This window comes from Chelonoidis abingdonii, chromosome 1 (assembly GCF_003597395.2).
Source record: "Chelonoidis abingdonii isolate Lonesome George chromosome 1, CheloAbing_2.0, whole genome shotgun sequence".
Classification (NCBI taxonomy): domain Eukaryota; kingdom Metazoa; phylum Chordata; order Testudines; family Testudinidae; genus Chelonoidis; species Chelonoidis abingdonii.
In genome coordinates, this window is record NC_133769.1 from 246,654,538 (window position 1) to 246,678,038 (window position 23,501).

General features: G+C 43.1%; 1 protein-coding gene across 9 annotated transcripts in view; it reads left to right on the forward strand.

Annotated features, from left to right (window-relative positions):
• The window catches only part of TUBGCP5 (tubulin gamma complex component 5), a 47,647-nt gene that overhangs the window by 18,154 nt on the left and 5,992 nt on the right, over positions 1-23,501 (forward strand). For 8 of the 9 annotated variants that reach the window (XR_004373130.2, XM_032776111.2, XM_032776112.2 and 5 more), the window contains 8 exons: positions 32-300; positions 1,549-1,747; positions 5,182-5,370; positions 7,710-7,892; positions 8,875-8,959; positions 9,070-9,190; positions 10,926-11,104; positions 12,424-12,549. Coding sequence is in view for 8 of the 9 variants with exons in the window: in XM_032776111.2 (XP_032632002.1) it covers positions 32-300; positions 1,549-1,747; positions 5,182-5,370; positions 7,710-7,892; positions 8,875-8,959; positions 9,070-9,190; positions 10,926-11,104; positions 12,424-12,549 (1,351 nt within the window). In the remaining variant the exon portion in view is untranslated. The remainder of the gene's footprint in view (positions 1-31; positions 301-1,548; positions 1,748-5,181; positions 5,371-7,709; positions 7,893-8,874; positions 8,960-9,069; positions 9,191-10,925; positions 11,105-12,423; positions 12,550-23,501) is intronic. The other variant, XM_032776113.2, reaches the window with a different exon arrangement.

The window sequence follows — 23,501 nt, forward strand, 5'->3', positions numbered from 1 at the left end:
AAAGTGTAATGATTTTCTCTCTCCATTGTAGAAACAAAAATGTCCCAGTTAATCACAGGGATTTTTGGTATGCTACCTACACATTATATAGTGTGTCAGAAAAGATGGAGAATGAAGAGAAAATGAGTGATAATGCAAGTGCCAGCTCTGGCAGTGATCAGGCTCCCTCAAGCAGACAGCACACAATGGTCTCCTTTCTGAAACCAGTACTAAAACAAATCATCATGGCTGGAAAGTCCATGCAATTGCTGAAGAACCTACAATCCAAAGATGATTCTCCACGGCAAGCTGCATCAAGAGGTGAAAATAAGTTGTGTAAAATATTCTTCTCTATATCTAACAGGATTTGTGTATTTAGGGTGTATTAGTGTTTCCATTATAATCCACTGTTTAGTATATAACTCTCCTTGTTATGCTTGCACTGTGTGGTTTGTAACTTCACATCTGATTTGAAACTGGTTCTGTTCCAAGACCCCTGACACATGCAACACACACAACAATGTGAGAAGAACTGAATTTTTACCTTAATTCAGAATTTCTTTGCTTTTCTCAGTTTTAAGTTGCTCTTTAAATATTATTTTAAATTCTCTCTTGTTAATTTGTACTATTTAAGATCTTTATTCAAACCATAAAACTATTTTCTTATTATTTGATTAATCAGTTGGTTCCCATTACTGAGTAGTTCATTGGTTTAGGGATGATAAGTAATAAATAGGATTCCTGATTTGAGGAAAGCCTGTTGGTGATCTGCCCAAAGAGGTTGATACAACTGTAAGCATGCTGAATATTTGGAGTAACCAGCATGAATTGTGATACACAAAAGGACAGTAGTGAGAGCTGTGATGTCTGTTGTCTTCACATGGGTCAATATAAATTAGCTATTTGTAAGTTATACAAGTCCCTTTCTATTTAAATGTAGAGTGAGGTGGCTTTGAACCATTTTGCAACAGCTTTTTATATCTGGGTTATCCCTTTTGGCATGGGAGGATAAACTCATTGAAAACAAGTTTTGTATTAATGGCTGACAGTTACTTTATATCCACTGTCTTTGAGAGTTTAATATTTTCAGAAATATTAATTTCATATTTTAGGTCTCAGTTCAGCAAGATATTTCAGTATGTACCCAACATTAAGCATACAAATAGATCTATTAATATAAATACTCAAAGTTAGATATGTGCTTATGTACCTTGTGAATCACAGCCTAGATACTGGTGATGCTGCATATGGAAATATAGCAAGCAAAACTGGGTTTATGTTAACCTCCTTAACTTAGTTGTTCTAGTATAAAGGCAAGTCTCGTCTTACACGGGGGTTCCATTCCGCGGTTAGCACGTAAAGCGAAAACCTCGTACAGTCAAAGTTACATTGAGTTGAATGGCAGGCGGAATCGCCTGCACTACAGGTACAGTATTAAAACTGTTTTTGTTTTTGCCGACCGCGTAAAGCTGAAATCACGCATGTTAAATGCACATAAGAGGCGACAGACCTGTAATCAACACTGTTTCTTAGAATAATATTTACCATATATTTTACTATGCACTTCAGATGCAGAAAGAAAGAGTTTGTACACACTCTTTCTGGAGTCTGTGCAGTCCCGTCTGCGGCATGGGGAAGAATCTGTTCCAGATATTATTACAGAACAACAAGCTACAAAGCAGAGTTTGATAAAGATGCAGTCTATAGCAGAGAGACACTTAGAATTGGATGATGTTCATGATCCATTGCTGGCTATTAACTTTGCTAGGTAATTGAACGCCTGAAAGGTACCAATGTCACCACTGTGTTGTCAGAAGCCACAAGGCATAAACTTTTGCTCTTGCAGCTTAAAACAGACAAGCTCAGGAACAAGCCTAAAGGGGAACATGGCTAAGAATTGTCCCAGGCAGCTTATGACTGGCCAAAGGTTCATTAAAAATATAAATTATTAAATGGGTATTCCAGAACGATTCTGTATATGCCTGCTACATCTAGCAGGACTTAAATGTTTTTAGTATAGAAAATAGGAACTGTCTCTACATAGAAAATTTTATTACAAAAAATTAGATATAATTTCCAAATGAATTATGATAGAACAAATGCTGTAGCAAAATGTAATATTTTTAACGTGTGTGCGTGGCACATTATGCAAAATGTCTTTCATTTGAATCAACATGTTTCTCTTTGGCAGAGATATATCTGACACAAAGATATATCTTGCAGAATTCTACTGTGGTAGTTAGTGGTTTAAAACAAACATTTCAGGAATAAGGTTAATTGCCACAAAAGTAATTGTTCCTTTGTGATAGGATAATGTGAGGAAACTAGCAGAGCAGCAACACGTTGATTTTAACAGTCTTACATGGGTCGTAATAATTAGTGGTGAGAATGTTAGCTATTTATTTCTCTTGCATGCCAGTCGGTAGATCAGTGTTCCATCTTCTCAGAAAGAGTTCTAATGTAACAATGGTGCCTTTAGTTCTTGATTGTATTTAAAAGCCTTCATTGTGAAGTTAACCTTACAGTTTAACAGGTAATACAATGTATTATAAGAATATTGTAATTAATAAGTTGAGCTGTGTACATAATTTCTCTCAGTGGATGAGCATATTCTCTCAAAAGTTGATAGGCTGGTTAACTCAGTCCTTTTGTCAATCAAGACAATCTCTCTGATCTGAAGTGGTGGAAACCAGACTTGCACTACAATGATTTTACCTGTTGATAGCTTTTGCTGTATTGTAATGATGATTTTGACCCTACTCTGATAAACTAATTGGCTTTGGCTTACTAGTGCTATGTCGACACTATAGCCTATATCTGCAAAATTTATGTTGCACAGGGGTGTGAATATTCCACCCCCGAGTGACATAGGTTACAGCAACATAAGTGTTCGTGTGCACAGCATTGTGTCGGTGGGAGAGCTTCTCCCATTGAAATAGTTTATGCTACTTGCAGAGTTGGGTTTTTTTTATGTTGACAGGAGAGCTCTCTCCTGTCGGCATAGAGTGTCATCAGACACACTGCAGCGGCGCAGGTGTATCAGTACAGCTAAGCCACTGCAGTTCTGTACGTGTAGACATACCCTAAGTGTTAAAGGTCTGACCCAAAGATTTTCCAACAGTATGATATTATAAGGAGAGTTAGTGCACCACTGTAGCACTTCAGCACAACAGACACTACCTATGCCAGTGGGAAGGGCTCTCCCTTTGGCGTAGTTAATCCACCACCTCAAGAGTCTGGAATTCTTAGGTGAACCTAGCACTGCCTAAATAGGGAAGGAGATGGGTTGATCTAATTTTCTAGTGTAGAGCAGCCCTTAGTAGTGAGCACTATATTTAAGTTGCCTAACACTTTTTTTCATTCTAAAAACTTTTTTTTGGAATCTTATTTTTGAGACTCTTATCCCTTTATTGTTTGCAATTGGCCTTGGGTATTCAGTGGGGGAAAGCCTTCAGGCTACCAGGGCACCTTTTCTTTGTCCGATTAAGTTCTGTCCAGCTTTTGCTGAGATATATACTGTTACAAATTGCCATTAACCTTCTCTTACTAGTTTCTCTGGGAAATGTTGTTGACAGAGTGCCAAAGTAATAATTGGACAGGAAAATTTTAAGGCCAAGCTGCCATTGCTATCACAACGGCAGGCAGCAGCATGTGGTTCATTAGGAACCCCAGGTTGCTGCTAGAGCTGCTGTAGCAGGGTGGTAGGAAAGGGAAGAGAAGAAAGACACATTGGGCTCCCCCTTGGGGGGGGATAGCTCAGTGGTTTGAGCATTGGCCTGCTAAACCCAGGGTTGTGAGTTCAGTCCTTGAGGGGGCCATTTGGGGATTGGTCCTGCTTTGAGCAGGAGGTTGGACTAGATAATCTCTTGAGGTCCCTTCCAACCCTAATAATCTGATTCTCTCTAGTCATCCCAGTGACCCATGTCCTCCACTGGAGGACACCATATGGACCAAGGAAACACCCACCTTCTGGTGAGGGTTGGGGGGGAGTGGCTGTGTTTTCTCCTCGTCCCCCAACACACATTATTATCTGTCTTCTAGAGATCCAATAGCTGGCTCCAGTAACATATTTCTACCCCTACCTAGGGCTGGATTTCTCCTGACTTCCAAGGTTTGTCTTATCTCATTAAGAGAGAGATTATGAGTTGAGCTATGTGACTGTGCATTGAAGTAAGATCCCACTCTTATAGCCATACGCAGGCTACCCAAATCTAGATTTGGCACTTTTGCAACTTCTGCTGGAATGCTGTGTCCAGTTCTGGTGTTCACAGTTCAGGAAGGATGTTGATAAATCAAAGTGTGTTCAGAAAAGAGCCACAAGAAGGATTCAAGGATTAGAAAACATGCTTTAGTAAAGGTAGACTCAGGAAGCTCCATCTATTTGGCTTAACAAAGAGAGTGTTAAGGGATGAGTTGATTACCATCTGAGTACCTACAAGGGGAGCAAGTACTTGATAATGGACTCTTCAGTCTAGCAAAGAAAGGTATAGCTGCATCCAGTGGCTGAAAGTTGAAGCTAGATAAATTTAGACTGGAAATAAGGTATAAATATTTAAGTGATGGTAACTAACCAGATGAACAATTTACTGAGGGTCAGAGTGGATTTTCCTTTACTGGCAATTTTTAAATCAAGGTTGATGTTTTTCTAAAATATATTCTGTAGAAATTATTTTGGGGAAATCCTGTGACGTGTTATACAGGAGGACAGACTAGACAACCACAGTGGTCCTTTCTGGCTTGGAATATATGAAAACTGATAACCCCTTGTTTAGGCCTTACATCACAGTCTAGCCCTAAAAGATCATATAAAACAAATATTTTTTCTTATTTATTGAGGTCTACAGTATTTGTACTAGTATTGCTTCTCACAACTACAACAAGAACTGGCATAAACACAGTGAGTGATTAGGTGGGATAGCACATCATCCAAACTAGTACTCTTCTACCTTGTTATACACAGGTTGTATGAATAGTCACTCAAAATAATGGGCTTGTCTGAGTTAAGGCACTAATATCCATTGAGTTACCAGTACTGGAATGAACTTTTTACTACTTTTTCAATGCCTTTTTTTTTTTTTTTTTTCCCCCCCAAGCAGAAAGCTAAATGAGACCACAAAGTTTTAAATATATGACACATTCTGTTAGGTGGTATATGGATTAATTCCTTTCTAGCTAAGCAATGTGTTTTTTTTAATTTTGAAGGCTGTATTTGGAGCAAAGTGACTTTCATGAGAAATTTACTGGTGGTGATGTTTGCGTGGATAGATCGTCTGAATCAGTGACATGCCAGACATTTGAACTGACACTGAGGTCTTGCCTTTATCCTCACATAGATAAGCAATATCTGAAATGCTGTGGCAACCTAATGCAAACTTTAAAAAAGGATTACAGGTAAGAAATGAAATTAGGTCCTACTTAAAGCATATTCCATTATCATTGGTCTATCATAGTGTAAAAGCACCAATTATTTTAAGAAAATTGATTTGTAGTTGAAATCTTTTACAAACTGTTTAATCTTCTCTTCTAATTCTGCTGTGATAAACAATAACAAAAGCACTAATAATATGCGGAATTAACATATTATTTTCCAACCATCACTCTATTCATTGTTGTTTTCTGTTCTATCCCTTTGTCTGTATTACCTACTTACGCCTAGTCTGCAATAGAAAATTAAGTTGGCATAACTGCATCATTTGGGTATTATAAATTCACATCCCTGAGTGGCATAGTCAAGCTGATCTAAGTCTCCATGTAGGCAGCACTAGGTCAATGGAAGACCTAGCTATCGCCTTTCGGTGAAGTGGATTACGTGCACTGGTTGGAAAAATTCTCCCGTCAGTGTAGGTGCTACCTACACTGAAGTGCAGCTGCACTACAGTGCCGCTGTAGCATTTTAAGTGTAGGCAAGCCCTTAGTTTGTAAGGTCTTTTTTGAAGGAACCGTTTCTTGCTGTATAAATATACAGCATGAAGTACAGTGAGTGTCCAGTTTCAGACTGGGTCTCTAAGCAGTATTTGTAATACAAATAATGATAAGCAAAGAAAAAGTAAAGTGTAAGCAGCTTGATAAAAACGTAGTATTTTACTACATTTGCTTTAATTAAATAATGTTTAAAGGTAAACACACGTCTTAATACATACACTAGATTATGGTATTAAGTACTTTTGGGTAGAGAAGTATGAAAACAGTTAAAAAATGACAAATATAAATATTCCTAGGAAGAACAATGCATAAAATCCTGGCCCCAATTAAGTCAATGTCAAAGCTATTATTGACTTCAGTGGAACCAGGCTTTCACACAGTCAGCTGAAAATATAGGAGAAATTTTAAGAAGACAGAATATGATTATCTAAATTTGAATTTGGCCATTACACTACCACTAATTATGTGATATTGTCATGCTGAGTTGAGTAAAGTGACCCGATCTCATGACCTCTAACCTGGTACTAAGTCATAGTCTTTCTATTTAAGGTACCCATGTGGTCCCCATCACAGTCTTTAAATGTATCCATCCTCACAGATTGCCTTACAGTCTTTAAATGTATCCATCCTCACAGCACCTCTGTGAAATAAGGAAGTACTACTACCCCTTCTTCCCCCTTTTTAACAGATAAGGAACTGATATTGGAGCCCTTACTTAGGTGAAACTCTCAATGACGTTGGAATTTTTTCAGGTTCTGCAGTTAGATAGATCATAGAATATTAGGGTTGGAAGAGACCTCAGGAGATCGTTTAGTCCAATCCCCTGCTCAAAGCAGGACCAACACCAACTGAATCATCCTAGCCAGGGCTTTGTCAAGCCGGGCTTTAAAAATCTCTAAGGATAGAGATTCCATCACCTCCCTCGGTAACCCATTCCAGTGCTTTACCACCCTCCTAGTGAAATAGTGTTTCCTAATATCCAACCTAGACGTACCCCACTGCAACTTGAGACCATTGCTTCTTGTTCTGTCATCTGCTACCACTGAGAACAGTTTAGATCCATCCTCTTTGGGAAAGCTCTTTCAGGTAGTTGAAGGCTGCTATCAAATCTCCCCTCACTCTTCTCTTCTGCAGACTACATAACCCCAGTTCCCTCAGCCTCTTCTGGTAAGTCATGTGCCCCAGACCCTAATCATTTTCGTTGCCCTCTGCTGGAGACTCTCCAATTTGTCCATATCCCTTCTGTAGTGGCGGGACCAAAACTGGACACAATACTCCAGGTGTGGCCTCACCAGAGCCAAATAGAGGGGAATAATCACTTCATTCGATCTGCTGGCAATGCTCCTACTAATTCAGTCCAATATGCCATTGGCCTTCTTGGCAATGAAGGCACACTGCTGACTCATATCCAGCTTCTCATCCACTGTAATCCCCAGGTCCTTTTCTGCAGATCCGTTGCTTAGCCAGTTGGTCCCGAGATGCATTATTTCTCCCCATAAAGCTGTTCTTGAACTGAGGACCTGATCCAGAAAACTGCTTGAGTACATGACTAGTCCTACTGAAGTCAGTGGCACTACTTTCAATGCTTTGAGCTACGCACATGGTTAAGTATTTTGCAACATCTGGGCCTAAGTGATCTTTATGTGAAAAAATAATGTATAGTAGACTTCACTGAAGTATGGGATTCAGTTGGGAATTCTTGTGATGATGAGACTTTTAAAGGTTTGCATTACATAATGTGACATTTTATGTTAAAGGAATATAATGCAGATTGAAGAGATGTTTGTATATTTGTATTCCCTGTTCAGGCTGGTAGAGTACTTGCAGGCAATGCGAAACTTTTTTTTGCTTGAAGCTGGGGATAATATGTATGATTTCTACACATCTATTTTTGATAAAATAAGAGAAAAGGAAACTTGGCAGAATGTATCATTCCTAAATGTCCAACTCCAGGAAGCAGTTGGACAACGTTACCCAGAGGACAGTTCAAGGTAAAATGCATGGAATTAAGTTTAGAGTAAAAGACTTTTTTCCTTCCAATTTCCTTCTCTCTTCCTGTTGAAATGATAGATTTATGAAATACATAAATATTAGGCTCTGTTGTGGTCTTAGTCATCAGTATAGCTGTAAGTTCAACCACTTTGAGTCATTCTGTCACTGTGTTTTGTGTTAGAAACTATTGTGTGCATTGACAGAATGCAGTATGGTGGAAATATATGTGATTGTTATCTACTTAAAATATGAGAGCATTAATTAATCTGTTCTCTAGAACTACATTTTGCCTGTAGACATTTGTTTTTGTTTTCTTCCACAATAAGTTCTTATATATTCACTTGCAATAGTGTCTTCATTAGTTATTGTGTTATACCAGGGTGGCCAACCTGAGCCTGAGAAGGAGCCAGAATTTACCAATGTACATTGCCAAAGAGCCACAGTAATATGTCAGCAGCCCCCCTCCCTCCTGCCCCCCGCTCCCAGCGCCTCCTGTCCAACGGCAGCCCTGCCAATCAATGCCTCCCCCTCCCTCCCCGCATCTCCTGATCAGCTGTTTCGTGGCATGCAGGAGGCTCTGGGATGGGGAGGAGCGAGGGCAGGGCAGGCTCAGGGGAGGGGCCGGAAAGGACTGGAGTAGGGGTCGGGCGTATAGTCAAGCCAGGGGTTGAGCAGTGAGCACCCCCCAGCACACTGGAAAGTTGGCACCTGTAGCTCCAGCCCCGGAGTCGGTGCTTATATAAGGAGCTGCATCTTAACTTCTGAAGAGCCACATGAGGCTCCAGAGCCACAGATTGGCCACCCCTATGTTATACAATCTTTTTACAAAGCTCGGAGCAGAGGTATCTTTACAAATCTTTCCCTACTTGGTTAAATCTGATCCTTAATATTTAGTAATGACAGATTAAAACAAAACATTTTAAGATAACCACCGGCTTAGTGCAAACCATTGGCAACTAGGGTATTTGTTTCTTTTTGTAGGCTGTCTATATCTTTTGAAAGTATCGATACAGCAAAGAAGAAGCTCCCTGTCCATACCTTAGATGGCTTAACATTGAGCTATAAGGTAAAATATAATAATGTTTCTTTTGCTTTAATTTTAAAAAACATTTGAAGTAACAGCAAATTGCTCCATCAAATTAAGGGGTTTTTTTTGTGTTTTTTTTTCCTTTTTAGGTCCCTTGGCCTGTGGATATCGTTATAAGTTTAGAATGTCAAAAAATTTACAATCAGGTGTTTCTTCTCTTATTACAAATAAAGTGGGCCAAGTATAGCTTAGATGTTTTACGATTTGATGGTAAGAAATTCCTTGAAATATTTCTTGTTAATCTTAAATCTGTATCATTGAAAATACACCTCTACCCCATTATAACGCCACCCACTGTGACACGAATTCGGATATAATGCGGTAAAGCAGCACTCTGGGCGGGGCTGCGCGCTCCGATAGATCAAATCAAGTTCAATATAACACAGTTTCACCTATAAGGCGGTAAGATTTTTTTGGCTTCTGAGGATTGTATAAGGTCTTGTTTTATGGCATAGTGGTATCCATGCTAGTGACAGTTGTTTGAATATACCCAGTATTACAGTAGCCTTTTTGAAAAGTCAGTATTGCAGCATAATAGCTCCTGTTGGTAGCATTTACAAGGTGCTGGGAAAGATAGTTGCTAAATTAATTTTGCTCAGCAGAGCAGTGTGAAAGTCACATGGAACCTCATCTAAACCCACTGAAATGAATTGGAGTCTTTCCATTGACTTCATTGGTGTTCGAATAAGGCCCATGATGAGAATCCTTTCCTGATATGTATGCAGTTATATGATTTTGGAAGTCAAATTTTGAAGTAAAATTGACATTGCTGGGCTCAATATCCATCCATCTTGATGGCAAATTTCTCTCATTTGTGGTAATGGATGTATAAGCATCCAGGATAAGAGATTATAAACTAGTTGGATCCTTGATGGCTTTACAGAATTCATCATCTGTGTCTCATTTAACACACCTATTAAATATAGCTGGCTATATTTATTGAGGCATTTCTTTTGCAACAATCACTGTGGTATGGTATCTAGGCACCAAATACAGAATTGATCGGTCCTACTTTGTCTGCAATGGACTCCTACCATACCTTAATTCAGCTATAGTTAGTTTTTTTTTGTTTGATTTGTTTGTTTTTTGAAATCTGAGATTTGTTGCTAGGTGATTCTTCAGCCATAGCTACTGAAGGAAGTCCTGTGCATCATATTCTAATGCAAATACAGCCATGATTTTACCAGTAACATTACTTCCTGTCCTAAGTGATTGCGAAAATAGTTACCCTTTATAAACTACAAAGTAAATTTATATAGGTCAGAATGTGTACTTGGGAGTTTAATTTTCCTGTGCTGGCAGGAAGTCTATGGGCTCTTTAATTGTTTGGTCAAGATCAGTAGGGCGTGTGGGACTGCTGGGGAGGAGGGTCAGGGATTTTTCCAATATTCCACTTCAGTGGCCTTTTGGTGTTCATACTATTAAGAGTTATATGAAGTAGTCCACCCTGGTTAACTTTTGAAAAATAAATAACTGTGTCATCTAGAGGGTTTGAGTGGTTGGGCTCAGGTTTCACCTAAAGGCTTTTATAACTCTGTTGGATTGTTGTGTCACTGAAGATATTGAGAACTGTACTTTCTAATTTGCTAAAATGAGTTCTAATTTGTAAGAGTATAACTGGGCTTTGAAGTGTTCTCCACTTTGTGGAGATAAAAGTTTATGTTCATGTAATTTTTTTAATATTCTAATACATCAACCTTGGCACTTTAATATGTAGCAAACAATTAATTGCATCATAATATCCCCTCCCAGTTACTATTTTAATATGATACTTATCAGTATCTGCATAACAATCTGAATTAAAGGACAAAAGCTATTTCAGTATATTATTGTTCTGATAACTTTAATAAAAAGGATGCATTTTAGTTTTAATTAATATTTAAATGCAGTTAATACCTATTTATATTATAAATATTCACCCAAACTTTTTCGTCTCCATTTTTAGAACTAGTAAATGCTACCGAAAAACCACAGCTTAAAGAAGGACCTCAATTAGAACAAGAGACAGTTCCTCAGTTTGGATCACAAACAGAACTTATAAAACAACAAATTCACCGCATGTTCCTCTTAAGAGTGAAACTCATGCATTTTGTTAACAGCTTGCACAACTACATCATGACCAGGGTTTGTTCTTTTTCAATAATCTTAAGTATTGTAGGAATTTCTAACAGTAGTCATAGCTAATAATTCAAAACAACTTGTGACTAAACGTGCAAATAAGTAATGTCTTCACGTAATGTCTGTTTTGTTCAGTTTTTAAGTTCTGAACTAAAAAGGAGTATATATTGAAAATATTCATCCTGGTTGTTTTGTTTGAATTTTAAGTAAGAAATCTTAAATCAGTAAATATTAAATAGACTTTTAGAAATTTTTAATGTACATAATTCTTTAATATTAGTAACACTTTTTTCTTGAGACTAACTTTTCACCCCAAAGGTTTACAAAGAAAGGATGTTAATGTCAAAAGAAACAATAGATTTCAGTAAGCTGCTGTTATTCTGCACTCCTAATAGCATTACTGAAAAAGTTGTGTCTTTACATGTGTGCCTTTGGGAGTTAACTAATGTCCATTTCCAAAAGTTTATATTCTCTTAAATGAAGCAGGAACTTGTATAGGTTTACACTTACCCTACTACTGTATATGAATTGCCATTCTGTGTTAATACACTCTTTTTGAAAGGAGAATTGATGGAAGCTGGCCCACTTTCTTAATGATGATGCTCTGTATTATGCAAGAGGTTCTGAGTTCTATTTCCAGTCCCAGTCTCTTGATTCTCAGGCCTTCAGGATCTGGGATTTCTAATGATGGTAGCATGCCCTGTATCAACACCTGCAGAAGTAGCATATTCAGTCCATGGTACAAGAGCAGCCTCTATCGCTGTGGTTCTCAAACTGTGAGTTGTGACCCCAAAGTGACTCGTGACCCCATTTTAATGGGGTCACCAAGGCCAGTGTTAGATTTGCTAGGGCTCGAGGCTGAATCTGAAGTCTGAGGGCTTTGGCCCTGGGGCAGCAGGACTTGGGCTCCGGCCCTTGCCCAGGGTTGCGTAGTAATTTTTGTCGTTGGAAGGGAGTCTTAGTGCAGTGAAGTTTGAGAACTGCTACTCTGTCAAATTAAAGAATATCATTGACAAGTTGGAAGGAGTTCAGGTTTTGGTTATATAGGTGGTGGTCATAAGACTGAACCTCAAAGGTAGTGATAGAAGAGGGGAGGAGTGAAGGAATAATTAAGGTTCAGACTATAAAAAGCAGGACTTTGGAGCGGAGCTGGAGTGCGGACCAGTAGGTTTTTGCCCGAAGCTGGAGCAGAGCAATTCAAAAATTTGATTGCTCCAAATCCCTGATAAAAAGAACTCCCCAGAGAAGTGTAGAGAAAAGAACTATGGGGATTCCAGTCATAGAGGTGGTATTCATGTTAATACCCCTTGCTTTCTCTTTTAAAGATTCTTCACAGTACAGGTTTGGAGTTTCAGCATCAGGTAGAAGAAGCCAAAGATTTAGATCAACTGATTAAAATTCATTATAGATATTTGTCTACAATCCATGATCGCTGCCTGCTGAGAGAAAAGGTATGTGTTAAGTAAAACTGAATACATGGTATTTTCAACTCAACAAGGGAGAAAATGTTTGTCATTACAAATCATCCAGTATATGTTGGATTTTTACATATGGTAATTATAGATATTATGGAGAGGCAGTAGCCTTTCCAGAGTTACAGTTGAGACTCATTTTCCTAGTAAACCTGGAGTTACTTCCCACTCAGAATCATTTCCTTAATTATACAGTTCATCCATCTGTGGCTAGAAGATGTGGGAATTTATGCTGATTCTTTGAGTACTGTCCCTATAGGTGCTCCTCTCCAGGTGCTCTTGTGCCCCCTGTGCCTTTGATTGGAGATTTCTCAGAGCAGTGTCCATTTGGCCCGCGCAAATGTGTTACTCAGTCTCGTGGTTTGTGCTGTTAGATAGCACTGCGTGGGGAAACAACCCTCAGTTCTTTCTAACCCGAATTGGCCAGGGACAAAGCCTTATCAGTTGTCTGCATTGTTTTACCCCAGCTGTGTCGCCTTAGCTCTTTTAGAACTTAGCTTATTATAGTTGTTCTTAGTATAGTTAGTAGTTAGTACTTAGTAGTAGTTTTAGCTGTTCTGGCTTTTTTGAAAAGATTTTTAATTTTTTTATATATATTTGGCTTTTAGGTCGATAATTTCTCTTCTTCTGGGAGTTTTTACTTTATTGGGAGGATATGCTAAGTTCTCCTGATTTCAGATGCTGCCTGTTGTGCCAGCGGGCATTCCCGGTGACTGACTGACACTCATGCATCTGTTGCCTCGGGGAGTCTCATATTTTCTAAAAGTGCAACTTCTGTCTGGCTGTAAACCGGTCGGGCTGGGGCTCGTCTCCCTCAGGCGCTGTGGGGAGCCAGGGTGCCTCCTTACACACAGCAGCCCGCGTCTACGCCTGGACCTTGGGCAGGACGGGCGGCAAATGGTTCAGGCTTGGCTCTGGCACTCAGGGGCTGAGCAAACACAGTCTGTAGCCCAAGCCCTTGGTCAGGGCGGGGCAGCAAATAGTTCAGGCTCAGCTCAGGGGCTGAGCAAACACAGTCTATAGCCCAAGCCCTTGGTCAGGGCGGGGCAGCAAATAGTTCAGGCTCAGCTCAGGGGCTGGCAAACAACATACACACTGTACGAAGCAGTGAGTCTATACAAGAAGGCTCTTCAGGCTACAGAGAGGGGAATCTGCCACCCTGTGACGGTGGCAGGGGGACACAGGCCCCCAACTCACTGCGCCCAAGCCCAGGGCCCTAGCAGCGTACAAGGGTCGCTGCAGTCAGTGGAGATCCATGGCCGCAACACCCGCAACACACTGACATGGTTCACAGTCCCAGGAGCCAGACTGGGTCGGCTTACCCCCGGCTACTCCAATCCCCCCTCTCCCTGTAACCTGGCCCCGCTGGTGTAGTTCGGGGGGTCCCAGACCATGGGTTCCTCTGGATGCGGGAGGCAGGACACTCCGACGCTCCTCCGGATAGCGAGCGCAGGGCAGGTCAGGTTTGGGGTCCTCCGGAATACCGGGCATGAGGCAGTCCGGCCAGCGCACAGGGAGGTCAGATGGGGGTCCTCCGGATACCGGGCACGAGGCAGGTCCGGCAGCGCTCCTGCCGGATAGCGAGCGCAGGCAGGTCAGGCTGGGGGTCCTCCGGTACCGGGCCTGAGGCAGGTCCGGCCAGCGCTCCTCCGGAACCGGCACGGGCAGGTTGGGCCAGCGGGAGCTTGGGCCTCAAGCTCGTCCTCTTCGGGCGGCTGGCCGCAACTGAGCCTCTGGGGCCGGCTTTATAACTCCGTCCCGCCCCTTGACTTCCAGGGGGCGGGGACAGGTGGCTTGGCTCTGCCCACAGAGGTGCCTGCTCTGGCTCGTCCCCCTCAGGCGCGGCAGGAGAGCCAGGCGCCTCTACACTGGCATTAAATCTAGAAGCCATCAAAAACAGGGCGCTCTAACTGACTGTCACAATGGATCAACAGAGCCAGACGTAGTACCCAGAAGCCTCCTACTGCAAGACAGACCAAAAAGAAACCAAAGGACTCCACTGGCCAGCACATACAGCCCCACTAAAACTCCAACCATCATCAGGATTACAACCCATCCTGGACAATGATCCCAGCACTTCACAGGCCTTGTGGCAGCCAATCCTCGCCCACAGACAACCTGCCAACCCAACGTGTTCTCACCAGCAACTGCACACCACACACCATATAAACTCTAGCCAGGAACCAATCCATGGCAGCAAATCTCTGCCCACATATCACACCAGTGACACCATCACAGGACCTAACCAGATCAGCCCACACATCACCGGTTCATTCACCCTGCACGTCACCAATGTAATGTACGCCATAATGCCGAGCAGTGCCCTCGCTATGTACAATCGGCCAAACTGGAACAGTCTCTACGGAAAAGGATAAATGGACTAATCAGATATTGGGAATGGTAATATACAAAAACCTGTAGGAGAGCAACTTCAACCTCTCCTGGCCACACTAAGCAGACCTTAAGGTGGCCATCCTGCAGCAAAAAACTTCAGGACAGACTTCAAGAGAAACGCTGAGCTTCAGTACATCTGCAAATTTGACAACCATCAGCTCAGGATTGAACAAAGACTGTGAATGGCTGCCAACACAGAACCAGTTTCTCCTCTCTTGGTTCACACCTCAGCTGCTAGAAAGGGCCTCATCCTCGTGATTGAACTAACTTCGTATCTCTAGTGCTTTCACGCATATATATATGCCCTGCCCCTGGAATTTCCACTACATGCCATCTGGAACGAAAGTGGGTATTCACCCACGAAAGCTCACGCTCCAAAACGTCTGTTAGTCTATAAGGTGCCACAGGATTCTCTGCTGCTTTTACAGATCCAGACTAACACGGCTACCCCTCTGATACTTGACACAATGGAGATCTCACTTTGCCCAGCCTCTGACAGTGGTCAGGGGACCTCTTCTGTATGTTGGCCTCTGAGTAAGTCCTCTGCCTTCACTGTCTCCAAACCGTACTCCTTGAGGGCACGATTCCTTTCATAAGATTCCCAGAGACCAACCCTCGAGTTTTCCAGGTAGGGAACCTACCTCAAAGAAGTCGCAGTCTCCAATGACTTTAGTGACTTCAGCCCCTGCTTCTCTTCAACCCATCAGGCTGCTGGTTCCTCAGGTACTAAGAATATGGTTAAAACTAAAGACTATCAAGTTCTGCTGGAACATACTCAATAAAGGAGTTGAGCTTGGTATAATTTAATGCCTGAGAGTTGGCAATTCCAAATTGTAAAGTGGCAGGACCTTATCAAGAAGGTTGTGGATTGTTTGCAGATCTATCCTGAGGAGGTTAAAGAACCACATCATAAGCTACTTGGCATCCTTCAGACAGTTTCATCTGCCCGAATTACCCTAACTGTTAACAAGGCCCTTCTGGATCCTGCAAAGTCTGTTTGGCATACCCCACTGTCAATTCTGCCCACGTGTAAGAGTGCAGACAAAAATATCTTGTCACTTCTGAGGACTCCATTTTTATTTTTCCATTCCTTTCCTAACTCCTTAATGGTCAAGTGGGTTAATAAACAGTGAAGTCAGCACCATGCTATATCTATGCTTTGTGATACAGATCATAAACGCCTCGACATGTTTGGTAGAAAAGGATATTTGTCAGCCATTTACAATTGAGAATCGCCAACTACCAGGCATTTAATGGTGAAGTATAACTATATAAATTATACCAAGCTGAACTCCTTTATTGAGTATCTACCAGCAGAACATAGAGAGCAATTCCAGGCAGTTATTGCAGAAGGCCAACTGCTCGCCTGAACATATTTTTGTAGGCCTTTTTTGGCTCTGGTGATACTGCCACTCATTTGATTTCCATGGTTGTAGTTATAAGGGCCTTCTGGCTTCTGCTCTCAGGGTTTCCCAAAGAGGTCCAGAATATGGCCAAGACCTTCCTTTTGATGACACCAAACTGTTTGCTGAAAGCACAATCTCTACAAATGTTGAAGGACTCTTCCCCCCCACACCCCCTTTCACCCAAAGGCCATGTCAGTAGTAGCAGGACATCTCCGCAGAAGGGAATTATGGTGTTCCCTTACCTAGACAATTGGCTTCTGAAAGCTCAGGAAGCAACTTGTGAAGCCATAGACCTCTTTTTCTCCAGTTTGATCTGCAATTGAACATTCAAAAATCCACCTTAATCTCTGTGCAAAAGTTAGAGTATGAGTTCATCTCAATTTAATAGGGGCAATAGCCTGCCTCTCAATGCACAGATTCGTGACTCTATCCATCATAGTCAGTACAGTCCAAATCAGCCCTCAAACCCTGGTCAAGAACTGTTTTCAGCTGTTGGGGCTTATGGCAGCTGATACTTTTATTATATACCATGCAAGACTGTGCATGGGATGCCTTCAGTAGTGGTTCAGGACTGTTAATTCCCTGAACAGACACAGTCTAACTATACTACTTTTGATACCTGCTTTCATAAAGGAATCTCTCAGTTGGTGGAAATACCCTCACAAAGTTTGTGCAGGAGTCCCTTTCAACTGCCCTCCTTCTGCAGTTATCATAACGATGGATGCATCCCTTTTGGGGTGGGGAGCACATCTAGACACCCACATGGACAGCTCTGGAAACCACTCTGCACCTCAACTCCATGGAACTCAGAGCAGTCAGATATGCCTGTTCTCCAGCAGAAAACCATCTACACGCTACATTTGCAAAAATGGACAAGATTTGCCTGCTGGTGTGGCCTCAAACACATTCCACTCACAATCTCATTACTATCAGATATAGTGGACTACATTCTACTGTTTTAGAAACTTGGAACTGTCACTAATTTCTGTTAGAGTCCACCTGACAGCCATCATGGCAACTTCTTTGAGTAGATGCAGCTGTGTATTTTCACTTAGGTGTGTACACACCTAGCATACAGGAGCCAGAGAATTTTGCCAAGCAATACCTGTAGAGGGGTGGCACTTGTGCCCATAGCCCCTCCTCTGGCTATATGAGGCAGTGCCGCCATGACATCCATCAGTTTCTTCTTACTGCCTGTGCCTGGAGTTGGAGCTCTGCATGGTTTTCACCTCACAATCCCTTTATTTTTAGTGACTTTAACTAAATACAACTAGAAATTAGTACCCTAAGTATAGCGTTAGTTAGTTATAATTTGTGTTTCCCTAGTATTGCCCTTACCAGGGGTTAAAAATTGTCCGTCATGAGGAGGAGCAATCCCCAAGAAAAATCCCCACATAGGTGCTTGCTGTGCCTACACGAAGCCCACAGTAAGGAGTGATTTCCCATTTATAGATCGTTCACCAAATAGACTCAGGTGGGTGAGGGATCTTCGTTTGAAGCACTAGGTGCTCAAACAGACCATGCGGCTTGCTTCGGCACTGAGGCCCTTGTCAGATCAGATGTTGCTCTCCGGTCCTGAGCATCCTTCTGCTTTGCTTCCTGTATCTGGTGCCTCTCCAAAGAGATGAAGGAGTTTTTCCCCATCAAGTGCACTGAGGAAAAGGTTGCATAAGACTGACTCAGGTCATTCCACATTGCATGGGGACTCGTCTCCCTCCTTCAGAAGGAGCATGGATTAGGCCGGGGTGAATGCCAGTGCACAGGATGGAGAAAATCCCATCAACCACTCCCTGGTACCACACAAGGAGGTCAGGGACCTTGTACTGTTGTCTCTGGTTCCAGTCCCAGGATATCCATTGAGTCCGGTACGAATGAGGGCAATACTGGCACTGTCTTTTTCCACGCTGGTGGTGCATCTGGTAGCAATGGACTTCTTCTGCTTTTCTGTCCCGACCTTGCCCGTGGTCCAGGACTTTGCCAGGGCTGCTTCCTTCATCTTCCTATTGGCTGGGCAGGCTGCTGAACCAGTGGGTCTATCAGCACCGTACTCTGTTGTTTCTCTTTCACAGTCAGTGAAATGGGGGCTGCTGCTGGGCTTGGTGTGAAGGACCTCTCCAGCACCAGCAGTGTCTTTGGCACTCCTGCACCTGGCACCGCCGCGTTACCCTGTCAGCACTCATTGCCCTCCACTTCAGCATCATCGGTTACCTTGGTACTGCTGCCAACTTTTGCATCAACACTACTTCTTGCCCCGGAAACGAAGGAAGCATACTTCGTGCTGCTGGTACCATTTCTGCTGTTGGCGCTCGCTCCCTTCATTTTGGGCTATGGATTAGTCAGACCAATTGCTTGCACCCTGACGGATAGTTTCACCTTTATCCCCTGAAGCGCACTACTCTTCAGCATCCAGGTTGGGCTCTTCCTTCTCTCGCTGGCCATCACCTGACCCACTTTGGGGGACCATTTACGGAGTGCTATGGGTACTAGGATTGGTGTTCATCTCACATTTGGGACAGGGTCACCTGGCCTTGCATCTGCTGGCCACCATGCCTTATCCATACCAGTGGCCTCCGTGAAATCCGTCAGACACTTCTTAGTCATGGTGGTCCCACTCCTCATCTCACTTGAAGGTGAGACAACCGACCAGATCTATGGTGGTATCATTGATCTACTACAGGCCCAGGCACCAATGAGCCTTCCCCTCGCAGAGCCTACATAGTCGTCCCATCCAGGTTCATCAGTCCTGGAGCAAGGTCTGGTTCTGGCATAGTTAACCATTTCATCTTCATCCCTGGATGATTCAGCGGTGCCTGGCTCTTCCTCCTCTTCAGTACTGGAGGATTTCAAGGCATACTAGGACCTTTTGCAGTGTGTGGCTGCTTTGCAGGGTATTCAAACAAAGTTCTTTGAAGAGAACACTCGTAAGTTAGTGCTTATCTGCAGCCATCTGTCCCTGGGAGAGTCTCCCTCCCTGTTAACGATGCACTCCTTGAGCTTGCTACGGTCCTCTGGAGCATGCTGGCTTTGGTACCGCCTGCAGCAAAGCACAAGGAAAAGTGCTACTTTGTTCTGGTGGAGGGATGTGAGGGTTTTCACTCCCATCAAGCCCCACGTTCCCTGGTTATAACTGTGATGAATGATAGAGCCTATCAGGGCAGGTACACGCCTGCTCCCAAGGATAAGGACTCTAAATGAATGTTCCTGATGGGCAGGAAGATTTATACCTCCTCTTCCTTGCAGATGCAGATTGCTAACCAGCAAGCACTGCTGTTCAAGTATGACTTTTGTGAACTGGATGGCTATGTCTTAAGTTTGCAGACCAGCTGCTGTAAGCCTTGAGAGAGGCATTTCGGGCATTTTTCACCGAAGGCTGCTTGGTGACTAAGACTTCGTTGCAGTCTGTGCTGGAATCTTCGGCCAGAGTGATGACCACTGCAGTGGCCATCAGAAGGGCTTCATGGCTGCAGAATTTGGGCATAACTCTCAATGTGCAGCAGGCCGTAGAGGATTTGCCCTTTGGCCAAACACTGTTTTGGGATAAGACAAATGTGACTTTGCACTTCTTCAAGGACGCTAGAGCTACCCAACAGCCCTTGGGAGAATATACACCAACAGTGCAGAGGCACCACTGTGGTTGTCAACAGCAGCATTATTGTCCACAGCGCACATTTGGGCAACCGTTCCCTCCCCCTAGACAGCAGGACTATGGCAGAAAGGGGCATAGATCTCATAGAGGGAGGCAGTCTTGTGTGGGATTTGGCCAGTCCATGTGCCCTCCCTGGCACAGTTAAGCATCCATTTTGACTCTTTAGTCCAGAGCAGTGTTCCAGTCATCATTCCTTTCTCCCCGTCCCTTCCATTTGGGGACAGGATGGCCTTCTTTCACAATGCATGGGGTTCGATCGCCACTGACAGCTGGCTCCTAGGCACGGTCAAATCTCGCTATGCCATCCAGTTCCTGTCCATCCCTCCCTGTCCCTCTTCAGGAACCCCTCTCACCAGGTACTGCTCCTTGAGCAGGTTCACTCTCTGCTGGCTTTGGGAGTGGTGGAGGAGGTTTTGCTGGAACACTGGGGTCATAGTTTCTATTGCCAAATCCGAGGGAGGATAAGACTCATTTTTGACCTTCGAGGCCTTAACAAATATATCTGATACAAGAGGTTCCAAATGGTCACACTGTTAACTATCCTCCCCACATTGTCTCTGAATGACTGGTTTGCTGCTCTGGACCTTCAGGACACCTATTGGGCCACAGAAAGTTCCTTTGATTCATCATAGCAGAGCTCCATCATCAGTATATGGTATTGTCCTTCGGCCTCTCTTCTGCCCCTTGGGTTTTTACCAAATGCATGTTCTTGGAGACAGCATACCTCAAGAAGAAAGGGATCAACATCTTCCTATATCTGGACGACTGGCTATACTGAGAGGCAAGTCCAGAGGGGACATCAATATTACACTGTGCCTGCTCAACCATCTGGGTTTCATTCTAAACACTGAAAAGTCAATTTTGGTTCCCACTCAAAAAATAGAGTTCATTGGGGCCCTAACAGACTCTCTGAGTTTGAGAGCATTTCTGCTGACAGACCATTTTCAGTCATTTGCTACATTTTCCTTAGTTTGCAATCTCAGCTTTCCATGATGCATTGGATGTATCTCAGGCTCTTGGGCTATGTGTCTGCTGGCATGGAGATGGTCCAGTTTGCAAGGTTGTGTCTTTCCCTCCATCAGATGTGGTTCAGGGCAGTTTACAGTCTGACTCTTCACTCCTTGGAGAGATTGGTCCATCTCCCTCCACTGGTCCAGGATTCCTTGCTGGAGTGGATGCTCCTGGAGAACATTTGTCAGGATGCTCCCTTCATCCAACCCATACCATCCAGCTCTGTCTCTGATGCCTCCAAGATGGGCTGGTGAGCCCATCTAGAGTTGCTGAAAGTTCAAGGTCGTGATCAGAGCTGTAGCCCTCATTGCATATCGAAATGCTGAAGTTTTGGGCCATCTGCAATGTATATCACACTTTTCTAGACCATATCGGGGGCTCAGTGGTTCACATATTTACCAACAATATCACCACGATGTATTATGTGAACAGGCAAGGGGGGAACACTCCAGGGTGCTCTGCCATGAGGCAATCAGGTTGTGGCAGTTCTGCATTGAGGAGAGTATCACTCTGATAGCCAACCTCTTGCCCAGAATCTAGAATCATCTCTGACTGTTTTCAGCAGGAATTTTTCCCCAAGCCATGAGTGGTCTTTGAAAACAAATGTCCTCTGGGTCACCTTTGGAGTTTGGGGCATTCCAACAATTGACCTGTTTGCCATTAGGGACAACAGGAAATGTAAATCTGTTCTGCTCTAGAGGGATCCTCAGTCCGGAATCCCTATCCAATGGTTTCCATCTCAGCTAGTAGTCTGCTCTCCTGTACACTTCCCCCCTGATCCTGACCATCCCACAAATTATTCTCATTGCCACAGTGTGGCCAAGGCAATGCTGATTCTCCAACCTTCTCACATTATCAATTCAGCATCCCATACCTCTTTCCTCTTCATTGCAACCTACTCGCAGAGAATCACGGACACACCTTGCATCCCACACTCACTTCCCTGCATCTCGTGGCATGACTGCTGCTTGGCTAAATGAGGAGCAGTGTTCAGCAGCTGTTCCACAGGTCCTAGTCAGCAATAGAAAATCCTCCTAGTAGTATGGCCTATTCAGCAAAATGGAAGCAGTTTTAAGTGTGGTGATTGGCGCACAGAAGTCAACCAACACTGGCTTCCTTCCAGGACCTCCTGGAGTACTTGCTACACCTTTAGTTGCTGGGAATTGCGCTTAGCTCATTGAGAGTGCATTTGGCAGTGATGACGGCATTTTATCCCCCATTAAGGGAAGATCAGTCTTCTCCAATACTGTGATAACAAAATTCTTAAAAGGGCGTCTTCATCTCTATCTTGTGGTCCAAGAGCTCGTTCCTCTTTGGGACCTTACCATGGTCCTAGCAGTTTTAATGGGGCCTTCATTCAAACCACTGGCATCTTGTACCTTTCCACTTTTGTGTCCGAGAACTGCATTCCTCGTAGCAGATAACATCTGCAAGAAGAGAATGAGAGTTGCATGCTCTAATGGCAGAGCCTCCTTTATATGCAATTCTCCAAGGCCAAAGTGAATTTACAACCATACACCAAATTTTTGTCTAAGTGGTTTTTCGGTTCTGTTTGAACCAGGTGGTATATTTATCTGTGTTCTTTCCTAAGCTGCATTCATCTCCGGAGGAACAGCATCTCTATCCATTAGATGTCAGGCAATGTCTAGCCTTCTGTCTGGACAGGACTAAACTGTTTTGTGCCTCACTTCACCTGTTCATGTCATATGCAAATCATGTGAAGGGGAAAGTAGTCTCTTCACAGATGATTTCTAAATGAATAACATCCTGTATCAAGACTTCATATGAAATAGCTTAGACTATGCCTCATCAGGTGTGAGCTCACTCTGTGAGCGTGCAAACAATGTCAATAGTCTTCCTAGTGACGTCTCAATATTGGAGATTTGCAGGGCTGCTACATGGTTGTCCATATATATTGATGAACCATTATGCAGTAACTGCACTTTCTAGGGCAGATCCAAGTTTTGGTAGGCAGTCTTGCAATCCTTGTTTAGGTAGACTCTGAGCCCTACCTCCTGGGGTGGGTACTGCTTGTGAGTCATATAAGTAGAATACATGGCTGCATTTACTTACAGTGAGTAACCATTTCTTCTTCAATTGTAGTTCTTTGAGATGAGATGCAGATGTGTATTCCATGACCCGACCTCCATCCATTGCATTGGAGTCCAGTCTCTGTGTAAAGGAACTGAGGCGGGGTCAGGGAGACTCTGCTTCATGTTACCAGAGATGGGGCTGGTCATTAGGTGTGACTGCCACCCCTCTATGGATACTACTAAGCAAAATTCTCTGGCTCGGTGTGCTGCGTGTGTACGCACCTAGGTGGAATACATGTCTACATCATATTTCAAAGAACCATAGTTGTCATAAATAACCATTTCTTTCCATTCTTCAATAGAATGTTATTCTGTATTCACCCAGCCAGTGACGAGGAGGATCCTGAAGGATCTCGGAAATCTATTTCCACCAGTCAAACA